Source organism: Agelaius phoeniceus, chromosome 13 (genome assembly GCF_051311805.1).
Source record: "Agelaius phoeniceus isolate bAgePho1 chromosome 13, bAgePho1.hap1, whole genome shotgun sequence".
Taxonomy (NCBI): Eukaryota; Metazoa; Chordata; class Aves; order Passeriformes; family Icteridae; genus Agelaius; species Agelaius phoeniceus.
Window position 1 is genome coordinate 12,691,214 of NC_135277.1, and position 12,224 is coordinate 12,703,437.

At 35.2% G+C, this 12,224-nt stretch overlaps 1 protein-coding gene across 1 annotated transcript in view; it reads left to right on the plus strand.

Moving 5' to 3' along the window:
• The first annotated feature begins 995 nt into the window (after positions 1–995).
• The window catches only part of UNC13C (unc-13 homolog C), a 169,243-nt gene continuing 158,014 nt past the window's right edge, over positions 996–12,224 (plus strand). Inside the window, exons 1-5 of the mRNA XM_077185387.1 lie at positions 996–1,130; positions 2,413–2,442; positions 5,129–5,228; positions 8,271–8,388; positions 10,091–10,214. Of these exons, the coding sequence (XP_077041502.1) occupies positions 1,109–1,130; positions 2,413–2,442; positions 5,129–5,228; positions 8,271–8,388; positions 10,091–10,214 (394 nt within the window). The 5' untranslated portion in view covers positions 996–1,108. The remainder of the gene's footprint in view (positions 1,131–2,412; positions 2,443–5,128; positions 5,229–8,270; positions 8,389–10,090; positions 10,215–12,224) is intronic.

Consider the following 12,224-nt stretch of genomic DNA (forward strand, 5'->3'; position numbering starts at 1 on the left):
CTGTGAGTTTCAGTTTGTGCCCCTGGCCTGTTCACCTGTTATTAGACAATAATCAGAGGAGTCAGTCTTGTTTACACCTCTCGTCAGGTTTTTATAAACACTCATTAAGCTCACCCCACCTCCCCAAGCTTTCTCACAGCCTGGTTAAACAATCTCAGCTCTTACCTGTATTTTGGGGTGGGCCATTTTCCAGACCCAGTTTCTTTGAACTGCAGACAGCCCCTCCTGAACTCCCCCTGATCTAAGGACACTCCCCTACTTGAATTCAAGACCTTAGCCTTCAATTATAATGATGAAGACTCAAAAATTTACAAAGCAAAATATTCTGTGTCTGTGGAAATATATATACTGTTACCCACAATTAGAAACAAAACAAAAACAAACAAACAGAAACCCCAACACAATATCATGTGAACAAGTAGCCATAAACCCCACAGTTTTTGTAATAATTTCAGTGTTGTTGAGTTTAATAATTTAAATATTGTTGTAAAATGTTTTAGCATTTCATGAGACTTCATTATCTTATAAAGTGCTGTAATACAATGAGAAATTCATTAGGTATAATAAAATTAAATTGTGCAAAATTTATTTATTTTATAAAATTACTTTTGCTTAGCTATAGCATTTTTTGTGGCTCTACAGTTAAAGAAAAAAGCCTGAAACTTTCTGTATTCCAAATTGGTTGTTTTGCAAGTATCAAAATCAAAGCTTAAGACCTCCAAGAGAGTGTTCTTAATAAAACAGTTGCACTGAGTTTGTTACTTCTGGAAAAGGTGGCATTCGGAAATGTGCTTAGACTAGAGCCAGCTGCATACAGCAGATAGACGCTGAGGAAATGAGGGGAAGGAAGCAGTTGTAATATTTCTCCTTTCCTCTTCCATGTCTGTGTGTAAAGAGGGAGAAGCAGTTTGTCATTTCTGCTCCATCAGTTGGTTGGCTTCCCTCCATGTGAGCCATGGGAGGAGCATGCTGCAAAAGTGAAACACATGCAGTGAGGGAGCAGCAGCAGAAGAGTAACTTAATTCAAGCCAAACTATTTCTTTTCCTTTTGTGTTAAAAAAAAAACCTGAATTTCAATGTGTGGTCTTTAAAATATTTTTCTGCTGGAATGGAGCTTCTCTCTGTAAAAGGTAGGTTTTTCTTATCAAGATCCTTCATCCATGTGACAAGTATTTAGTACGTAGCTATAAGAAGTAACTTCAGAGAGTGGAGTTGTGGGTTGCTTATTTATATGAGAACAGTTCTTGCAGTACTTCCTCCAAGGGAAGTGTGTAAATTGTGCTCTCTCATAGAGCAGTTGAATTGCTGCAGTGTTTGGCCTCTGTAGCTCAGCAACTCTTAGGCCTCTCAGCATTTGCGTTGAAAGTTTCCTGAGCGTGAGACATGATGGAATTATTCAGGCTGACAGACATTCTGCCAAATATGGTGCAGTTCCATAGAGTTCTTAGGGATTTTTAGGGAGAGATGAAAGCAAGAATAAGTAATAGGAAAGTACATGTGATTAAGCAAATGGAAAGGACATTGGAAAACAATGGCAATCTCTTAGGAACCTTTACATTGTAAAGTAGAGGACTCATATTTTATTGGCAATTACTAGGTCCCAAGTATAGCAATAAAGTATATGATGTATACATTAATATATTCATAGAGCAGGTTTAATTTTTGTAGGACTACAGTGATGTTTCATTCAGATTAAACTGAACTGTGGTACATGTATTGACATGGCAGGGAAATTGAAACAATATTTAATATTGTTTAAAAGACTAAATTTACTGCACTTTATTGGTCAGATATTTGATACAAAATTATGACCTGGTTAAATTTTCATACCTATGACTACCTGAATCACAATCCTGTTAGATTCAGAGCATTTTTCATTAGTGGAAGAGAGATCATAATGTGGAACTTTAAGCTGTTGAGCAAAATCAGAATTTGAAATGTTCACTTTTTATTTGGTAAGGTGTTTACTCAAGTATGTCCTTTCTAATGGGCAGAATAAATACACTGTAATAAAGGATTCATTATAAAATTATAGAAGTGATTTTAGATTATATATACTCTTCTGGGACTATTATAGGGAAGAATTAAGAACTGGCATTATGAGGTGATGAATAATAAGTATAATACCCTTCCTGGACACCTGACCTCCCTTCTGCCCACTGTGTTTATTAAGTTCCTGTAAAGTACAAAGAGTATTCACATGTCTTCTTTCCCAAAGAATTCCAAGCAGTCATATTATCTTCCCACAGTGATACTTTTTTAAGATTACTTGTTTTCATTTTTAGTTGAGTTTTTTTATACCACATAAAAATCCCTTAGATTTTATTATTCATAAACTTGTTGGAAAAGAGTGTTAAGGTATTATCTGAATCTAATAACATGGTTTGTTTGATTTTTTTTTTTTTGATACAGTGAAAAAAGGAAGGTTGGATAAAACAACTGGTAAGTCTGGTTCCCTCTTCAATTTCTGCTTTGCATTTTTCTTTCTTAGGCATGGGGCTCTGTATCACACTGAAGAATCATTTAAGGTTGGGACTACTTTGACATGCTGGATCAATAGTACAGTAAAAAATAAATGTGGAAAGAATTATACATGTATTTTAAAGATCAAATTGTCAACCAGAGTTGTGAGCTGAGACAATTTTTAATTTTAAATTAAGAAATGTTATTGTCTTGTAAGCTAGTAATATTTAAAATATATTTCAACTACAGGAAATTTTAACATAATTTGATTATTTAAATTGGTCAATAGAAACTTTTTTTTAAGTAAGGAGAGTACAGTACTTTAGCTTAGCCAGGGTGGGCAGGAGAAGGTGTCTGAATTTTCCAGATCAGGAAACACAGACAAGAGACACTGATGGACAGTTATAGTAATCAAGTATTACCCTAGGCAATAAATAGGAGCAAAACCAAGCTTCCCAGGTCTACACAAGTCTGTCTCCAGGACCAAGACAGCCATGGTGGAAAAGAAACCCTGTTTTGGGTTGAAAGCTGAAGATATGAGCAGGTGGATATCCTGCCCTTCACAAAAATTGCATTACATGCCTCCAGTTTTTGACAGGTAAAATGGTTGGAAGTTGCAATAATGGCTTTGTGGAAACAGCACTTCTTATCATGTAGCAAAACTGACAGTTCCTCTCCAGTGCCAGGGTATTGTAATGATATTCACCCTGGACTGTGTTATTCTTCAAGGAGGTTACATATTCAGTTATTTAAAAGGTAGAATATCTACATTCTCTTATTTGACATAACTCATGGCATTTAAAGAGGAGGGTGAATTAGTCAAAAAGCACTGAAGGGTAAGATTTAGATCCAGAGAATAGCCAAAGAGGCCAAGGAACTACTGGAGAAGTAGCTATTTTAAAAAGGAGATGACAGGGTTTCAGGCAACAGTATAAGGCAGGCAGTCCAAGATATTTTTAATTTTTCATGCTAGAAAAGGAGCTGCACAAGGATACCAAGTGATTAGGTTTGATCATCTGGTGTGACACATAGCAATGTGAAACCTACAAATGGGAAATTAGAGTTGAATATGAAATAATGCAGCAATGAAACAGATTTCCACTAAAATTGTGGGTTTAAGTTTCTACCTTATAATTTATGGGTTCATTTGAAGGAGATTCATTTTATTTATGAGGGAAGCTGGTATTGTAGTTTTAATTTACATGGCTGCTCTAAATGGCTGAAGTTAAACATTGTAGGTTGCTATTTTTCAGCTAAGCACTTTAGCGTTCTTTTGAAAATTTCTCAAACTTTGAGTTGCAAGTTCTCCCAACCATAAAAAAGTTTAGCAACTACAAAAGATTTTGCAATTTTTTTGTTTTGTTTGCCTCAGTTACACAGAATGGTGGTGTGTGAACCATGCCTTGTTGATGCCATTTCTCTCACATAAGTCACCAGACTCCTACATTCATATTGACTTTGTCACGTTTTTTCAGTATAAAAACAAAGTCATGTTTGAGAAGACTTGTCCACTGAGTTATAGAAAATAAATAGATAACATTGGGCACTGTTGACTTTTTTTATTAAAAAAAAAATTTCCGTTACATGATATCTTTAGTTCTTTGGTCAAATATTATAATCGGTCCTGATAATAAGATCTACATCCAGGATGTACACAGCCAACGCTTCTCCTTCACACCTTTTGTTAAGTGCAGTGTAATTTGATACAACCTATTCAGCGATCTGTTGTAGACACTGACAGCTTCCCTCCAGCTCTGAGTGTTTGATTGACCTCTGGTAATACGGACAGTTCACAGATTCTGTTCTTGGCTATGTCTTATATATATGTATTTTGGCAGTGCTTGTATTAAAAAAGAAGTCTTTTTGTCAGTCATGTGTCAATGTTAATCCTCGCCTAGGATGCTGGAGGGTAGTGAAGGATGTGTTACATACATACAAACTAAAAAGCCATGTTCATTGAGATGGTAGAATGTGCCTTTGCAGCCTTAAATTCCTGTGTCAGGCCCTACAGGACAGAGTTTTCCCTCAGTTTTGCTTTTTTCTGTCAGTTATATTTTCAAGCACTTTGGAATTTTAAAAATTTTATTCTTTTTGCTTATTAGGTCTGATTTTATGAATACTCACACTGTGCCTTTACAGAAGCATTTATAAAAATCTAAGAGTTCATTTGGGACTGCACCTGAAACCCATTTTCCTGCTGCTTCTATACACAGAACTCAGTTCATGCACAGAGACTGAATTACATGTTACAAGTCTATGACCTTGCCTTAATTGGAAATAAAAACCTGTTAGCTGTCCCCAGTATAATTGTATCAATTAAAAGGCAAAAAAAAAAAATCCTAATTTGCAGAAAATAAGTGTGAACTGGTTTCTTGTGAGAGCTGCCAGAGAGATTGATGAACAGTAAAAAGCTGTGTCTGGAACCTGATCTGTAAAATACTCACATTTAGAATTATGTTCTCTCCCATCTGTCATGGGCAGAGGTTTTCCTGTCATAGTCCTACTAAAACTAATAAGAATTTCCTTGTTCACATCCATGTATTTGACCCACAGCAGTGGAGGGTGTGTATGAGGGATGAGTTAAACCCTTGCTGCCATATAGTTGGTTTTCATCTTCTGGAAGTAACTGAAGTGGAGTTTAATGTGCTGGTAATTTGTTTTTCAGACACATCCAAAACATATGTTGTTTTAAAAGTCCAAAATTTAAAAAGCACTACGATAGATCGAAGGGGAAGGGAGCCTTGCTGGGAACAAGACTTCATGTTGTAAGTAAAAAGGAATTCTTATCAATTGATTTTGATGTATCTTTGCTGTATTTGTATAGAGTAGAACAATTTAGTGCATGTGAGGTCATGTACAGAGCACAAAAGCAAGGAAAAAGTATCCAGCTCAGAGAAAAGGTGCCAGACTAATTCTGGGAACACAAGTTAATTTTGCAAGCCACATGGCAGATGAGGGCCAGCAGTCAACAAGGGGAAGAATTTGTCTCCAAATTTATTTTGATATATGAAATGAAATTAAATATATTTTAGGAATACAAGGATAAAGAACTCAAACCTATCCTCACACAAATTGATTTTTGTTCACTCAGTTTCATTGTGAATTATTCTAATTTTATACATTAATTTATTTACTTAACAGCCAGTTTAGGTACTTTATTTATCTTTGACTCATACTGATTCTCACTTCTGTCTGCAGATCTTTGCCCACTCCACTCTCCATCTTGTTATTCAGTTGCTATTCTCTTTTCTATAGAGCCTTATATACACCTCACTGGTCAGGAGGGTCCAAACACTTTTACACTGACTGACATTCTGAGGAAACCTGCCTTCAACTTCCAAAGCAGTTAAACCAAATAAACATAATCCCATTAGATTCTGAGTTTGTACATCAATCTCCAACGTTTTTGTTCCCTCCTTTTTCCCTGTACAAATCTTTGTCTGTGATCACATCCTTCTTATGGAAACACAAATTTTATTCTTGAGGTCTACAGATGGTTGAAATATGTTTACAGAATTAAACATTTAATTTGCTTTAGTTATTTTTATGAAGAATGTTTTTTTTGCAATTTTAGCTTTTTTTAGTCCAAGTATTTTAATATTTTGTTGAAAGAATGAGTTGTTTTGCATGATTTTTCCATACTTTCTGGTTATCAAAATGTATAAATATATTTTGACTGTATGCTGAAACTGAAATTTTGATTGAAATAACTCACTCCTTCTTAATTTCACTTTATTCTGTATTAAAAATAGAGTTTCTAAAAGCTTCTCTAGTTTTCCTTCCTGGTTATTTCACATAATACACAATGTTCTTAATCTCCTTTTAGGACCTTATCTTCATCACAGTTTTTTTTCTGAAGATAGTGGGTGATTTGAGAATGTTCTTTTGGTTTCATGCAACTGATTTCTTGACACAACTGTAGCAAACAGCTGTATTGCTTAGCTGGAGACTCTGAGTTGCTGAAGAACATTAGGTCAACATATGTACCTTCTTTACACGCTATTTTCTGCATTGATAGAATGCCATATCATAGAAGTCATAAAAAATTCTGACTTCTGACCACATCTGGTTATGTGGGCTGACTCCTGCCCAGCACTCTGGTCAGCGGGATTCTCCAACAGACTGTTCGGAGCCACAGCCTCAATTATCCAAAAAGGAAGATAATACCTGGCTTTGAAAAAGTTAAGAAAAGTTGGTATCAATAGCTGACCTTTTTAAACACCATTCTTATACTGCAGCTTTCACTTGTAGAAAAGATAGTCATGTTTCAGTGTAGAGGAATCAATTCTCTATGATAATACTCCACTATGATATTATTTCAGAACTTTGCAGATTTAGACATAATAGTTTTATAAATCATTGGGCATGGAGTGGATGACAGTGTGAAAATTTCTTGGGAAGTAGATCAATTAAACTTCAACACTTGCCCTGTCTGTTACCTTTTGGGCAGGAGGCAATTAAAAAATATTTTAAAGTGAGGGTGTGTAACCTAACCTCAAAATTTTCCTGAGGAATGTGTTATATTATTAATATTTAAAACATATTATTTGCTCTTGTTTATATGCTTTTGTTCATATTATATGTAAATGAGTGTTCCATGCCATCATTAAAAAAGACCAATTTATTAGGATTATTTTCTTAATTTTTAGTGTACTAATTACCAAAGAATACTAAACCACCTTTGTAGCAATTGCATTATGAGGTTGCTGTAGCTCCATCTGCTGCCTACTCATCTATACAACACAGCAGACTTTGAAAAGGAATTATAAACAAGCATTTACAAAGATATTTATCTAGATTTTGATAAGTATACTATAGTTCATTATCTTAAGGACTCTCACTCCATGTCTGCCAGTAAAAACTGTTCTATTACTTGCAGACATTACCAGCTTGCGTGCTAAAAGTTGCTTATTGCCTCATCTATCACTATTCAGTTGTCAGTTTAAAGGTTGTGGTCTAAAAATACTAGAACATAAAAATGTGCAATCGGTCTTCAGTAACATATTTGTAAAGAGAAAAGCTGAATAAAACAAAAATTTAATATATCTAATCAATTGCATGAAGCAAGTACAACAAAAAATTAGACCTTGATGCAGGATGTTTTTTGAGAGCAATGTGATGATTTAAGTAGCTGTCTCGGAGGTGGCACCTACCATTCTCTGATCTCATTTGTTCTTTTCCTGATGAATTCAAGTACACAGTAATGCTTTGTGGTACCGCACACAAATAATTTGAAGATGAGTTTTGCTACTTAAAATTAACAGAGATTACATAAAATTAGTCCAGTAGAGACACCAATACCTACTTTATTATATTGTTCATATTTACAGAACTGGTCTGTAATGGGGAGCATTCCCTGAGGAAATGACCTCTCTCTTAATATTAATTCAGTGTCATGAGGGATTGATATGGCCTGGTAAAAGTTGATTTTGAATTCTTGCAAAATATGGTTGTGGTATGGTATTTTTTTGGTCAAAACCAGCTAGTAATAAAATGCATGCATCCTTTAATTACAACTAAAATAGTGTCTGGATCTGCAGCTTTTGAAGTTGAGAGATGTCTTCCCATTGTTCCAACAGAACTGTCCTCATCATTTCATAAGGGCAATCCTGAACAATAAGACTTGAGATTTGGCTTTTTCAGTCTCACATTTGTGTTCATCCTGCTAGTTTATATTTTACAAGTATACTGAAAAACCCCCACCTCTGTATCTGCTGTAAGAAGATAAGAATAAATTGCTATGATAGATTGCTGAGCAGTTGAGATTACATTTTCATTTTAATGATCTCTGTATTCATTCTTTGTAGTGAAATCAGTGCTGATGGAAAGGGCTTCATTATAGAGCTGTGGAAGAAAGGCTTGCTCTGGGATAGCATTTTAGGAGTTTTATGGATTCCCCTTGCCACTGTGGAATATGCAACAGATGTAAGTTGACTTTCTGTGGAAATATAAAACTCTGAGTAAAATCCAGTAAATTTCCCATTCTTGGACTCCCTGGATAACAACATTTGTGATCAATGTATACTTCTAACTCCTTTGCTTCAGTTGTAACATTAAAGCATAATGTACATGTGGCTCTCAAAGTGACAACTAGTGTGCATCAGCTGTATGGCCTGGAGAAATGGCTCAGATCCCAGGCCAGGTATAACACAGAAGGTAAGTTAGGGTTCAGCAGAATTTAGGAACAATTAGAGAGGCAGGCATGTTTGGTTTATATGATTAGAGTGAAAGAATTTTAGATCAAGTTCCATGGTCTGCTCTTCATTTTTGACCTTGGGTAAATCTCTATTAAAATGGGCAAAATATTGTTGTTCTCTTTCTCTTGGGAATTGACCATGGTCTCAGAGAGGAAAACAGAAATGTACCCTGTGGTGCTACAGAAGAAATTAATTGTACAGTGAGGACAAAGGAAAGGGTGAGTCAGGAAACTGGGTCAATACAGGAGTTACATATCCACCATAGTCACTTGGCCACCAGAATGATTATACTTGCTTTCAGTAGGGAGTTTTTATTTTATAAAATAAAGAGAAAGGTTTCTAGGAGTGTGGAAATACTGAAGAAATCTGCAATTGCTGAAAAATTTTATAAATTTGGAAAAGGTAAGATGTATTCTATTCTAATAATCCACAATTCTCCCAATGATAAATATGCTTTCATATGCATAGTCCCTGTAGGCTGTTTTTAAAGAAACTGTGAATTAGAGAAGATTAAATTAATCCTTGCAAATAAAAATTGTTTGCCTTCTTAAATACTTATAAAACATAAAAAAGGCAATTGAAGATAGGGTAAAGGTAAGAAAATCAGAGAATAACTTAATGCAGTATCTCATCAGACTCTATAGCCATTTCTTTACAGGAACTAATAAATATTAATATATACATTGAACTGACATTTCAATGATTCTTCTCAGAAAATGGAAGCAGAGGAAGAAAGTAATTCCTGCTTAAATTAGAAGAGACTCTATCACAGCTGCCAAGTGCCATTTCAAGCCCCAGGGCAAGTTGTTCTGCTCTGCTGCCCAAGCTGTTGCCAAGTTACAACTTGCTGACACAGAGGTTGTGGCTTGCTTGTAAATACTGAAACTTTAAACAAATAAAGATGCAAGATAAGAGATTGTTTCTTAATTTCTTCAGATCCTCTAAACCTTCATTTATAATTAGTCCACTGTGGAACATTCCTATTTATTTATCCTCCTGCTCTTAACCCTGAAGTTCTGTTCTGGGCTTTATAACTCAGAAATAACCTACAAGGGAGTGTTACTTTAGAAGCTCTTTTTTGGCTTGGTTATTAACTTAGATGGATTGTTTCAGTCTTGCTAGTGGCACCAGTTCAAAGGGAAACTGGAAAATCTCTGTTGATAAGAGTAATTTTCAATATTCATATTTGTTGTGTCTTAATCATCTGGCAATCTTAATGTCTATTTGTCTATATTGTCGTGCAAATGTTATATTTTGAATGTGATGACTGAGAAAACGTGAAGTCCTAGCTAGTACATCAACAAAAGCTGGAAAATACTAAAATGTTGTTATAAAGGAGCTCCTACTGACTTAGGGGAAACTTCATTCAGTAAAAAGTGGGTAATGCTATAAATCCTGCCCAGGTAATTTCCATAACCTGTTTTTCCTAGGAAGGCCCAGGTTCCTGGTGGAGATTGCATTCTGAAGTAATAAAAAATGGAAGTGAGATTCAAGGCACAAAAACCCCAACTTCTCATGAGATCTTACTAGATATCTACTTTGCTTTACCATTTGGTGAGTGACAGATTAAGGTCCAGCATTCCAGCTGTTCTCTCTCTCCCTAAGTTCCTGTCGTTTCACCTGAGTTCCTGAAGTACACCAATAAATAGCAATTTTTCTATAGAATGCTAAATGTCTCTTCATCACTAGAGTATTTTCACAATCAGGACTGGTCATTGTTACTGGTAAGTAAGAACCACTTCCCACAGGGAGCTGGATGAGCAGTTTGAGTAGCTAGTGGTGATCCACATGTGGATTGCAGAGCTAAAGGAGAAAGTACCTCCTTCAGGGTCAGTACTAGAGCCTGTGTGTTACAGCTCTGCAGCACACCCGCTTTGACCAATGCACAATGTAAGTTTTAATAAAATCCATGCCTCACAGCATTTTTTTACCTTCCTTGCAAAGGTTGTCTGCCCTTATTTTCAGTGCATATCAAGATGGAGACTATTGATATTTCTTTATATATGATTGTGGTGTAAATGAGGGTAGAAATTGAAACTGAACTTCAACTAATACATCACCACACAATACTTCCAGATAAAATATGAGATTGATTTTACGAAGATTATCAGTCCATCCATATGACTTGGTCTATCTCCAATTAAGGTCTCAAACATAATTTAGCTTAACATTTTACTCTTTAAATAGTTTACCGAATTGTCTGAAAAGATTAATCCTAACATTTATTTAAGAATAAAGTAAAAAAAAAGTGAAGAAGTATGAATAAGAAACTATATGAAAAGGAGGTCTAGAAGTTATACCAATAATATGCTCTTTGATTGTCTAATTTATTTTTAAAATGCATTGCCTTTGATTAACCTTGGTAAATTGTTTTTTGGTGTAGTCTGCATGACTACACTCTTGTTAATACATCAGGTGGAATACATACCTTTTCACAAAGTGACTGTGGACTATTTTTTAGTTTCTTACAAGCTATAACATAGTCTACCTTTTTTCCCCCTTTCTTTTTTGCTCTTTTTTTCTTTTTAACAAAATTTACTACTTTGCTACTTGGCCAAAAAATTTTTGAACTATAACCTCTTCCCTAGTTGCATTCAGGTTTTTGTTTGATTTGGTTTTTTGATATGTTGAATTAGCAGAATGTTTCATGTCCTTACATCCTTCTCATATCTAGAAACCTAGTGTAAATCTGAAATAGGAACTTTTAATTGTGTGTTTACAATATGTAAATTCAGACTTTTGGTTATTTCAGGCTGCTTCTTGGAGAGAATGTTGGTTTGTATGTTGAAGCTTGTATTCTGATTTCAAACAAATATATTTGAAAGTTCCCAAGGCAGGCCCTGGGACCGTAGCCACGGAGTGCTGTGAAGATCCTGTAGAGGTCACTCTTACGCTGTAGTTTTCTTCATAGAGGCAAGAACTCAAAAGCAATTATGTCTTGGTTGTTGAGAAAGCCAGGATTATCATCCACCTGGGGTTTGGTGAGGGCATTTTCATTGCTTGTCCTATTGAATGACTCAGCTCAGTTATGAGCACCTGAGAATCTCTCATTGACTTTTGGAATCAGTGCAGCCTCTTTATTATGGCAAATTACACTGGAAAGGTAGAAGACTGCACTTACTTCTGACAATTCCTGGAAGATGTTCATTTGAGAATGCCAGATAATAGCAGAAACATAAGAGCCTCCCATGCTCCTTTAATAGCATGACTTCATTTGGACTTGAAATCCTACATGAAGTACCATGGAAATGCATTCTCGTCAGTAGTTCAGTGCCTTTTCTAGAAGTATCATTTAATGTCAGTGATGGTAGCAGTAAAGTAGACATCTCACTGTTGCCAGCTAGACTGAGCTGCATTAAAAGGCTGCTAAGTAAAATGAATCCCTACTATATTTAAAATTCTGCAAGCAAAGTCACAGTAATGAAATACTGATTTTAGATAAACACTACAGTAGAATTACAAACATTTTACATGTCTCTAAAAATCAATTTTTTTAAAGGGTAATCAGGGGTTTATGAAATAAGATAATTTTCCTTCAAATTTTTTAGGTCTTCCTTTGTAGGT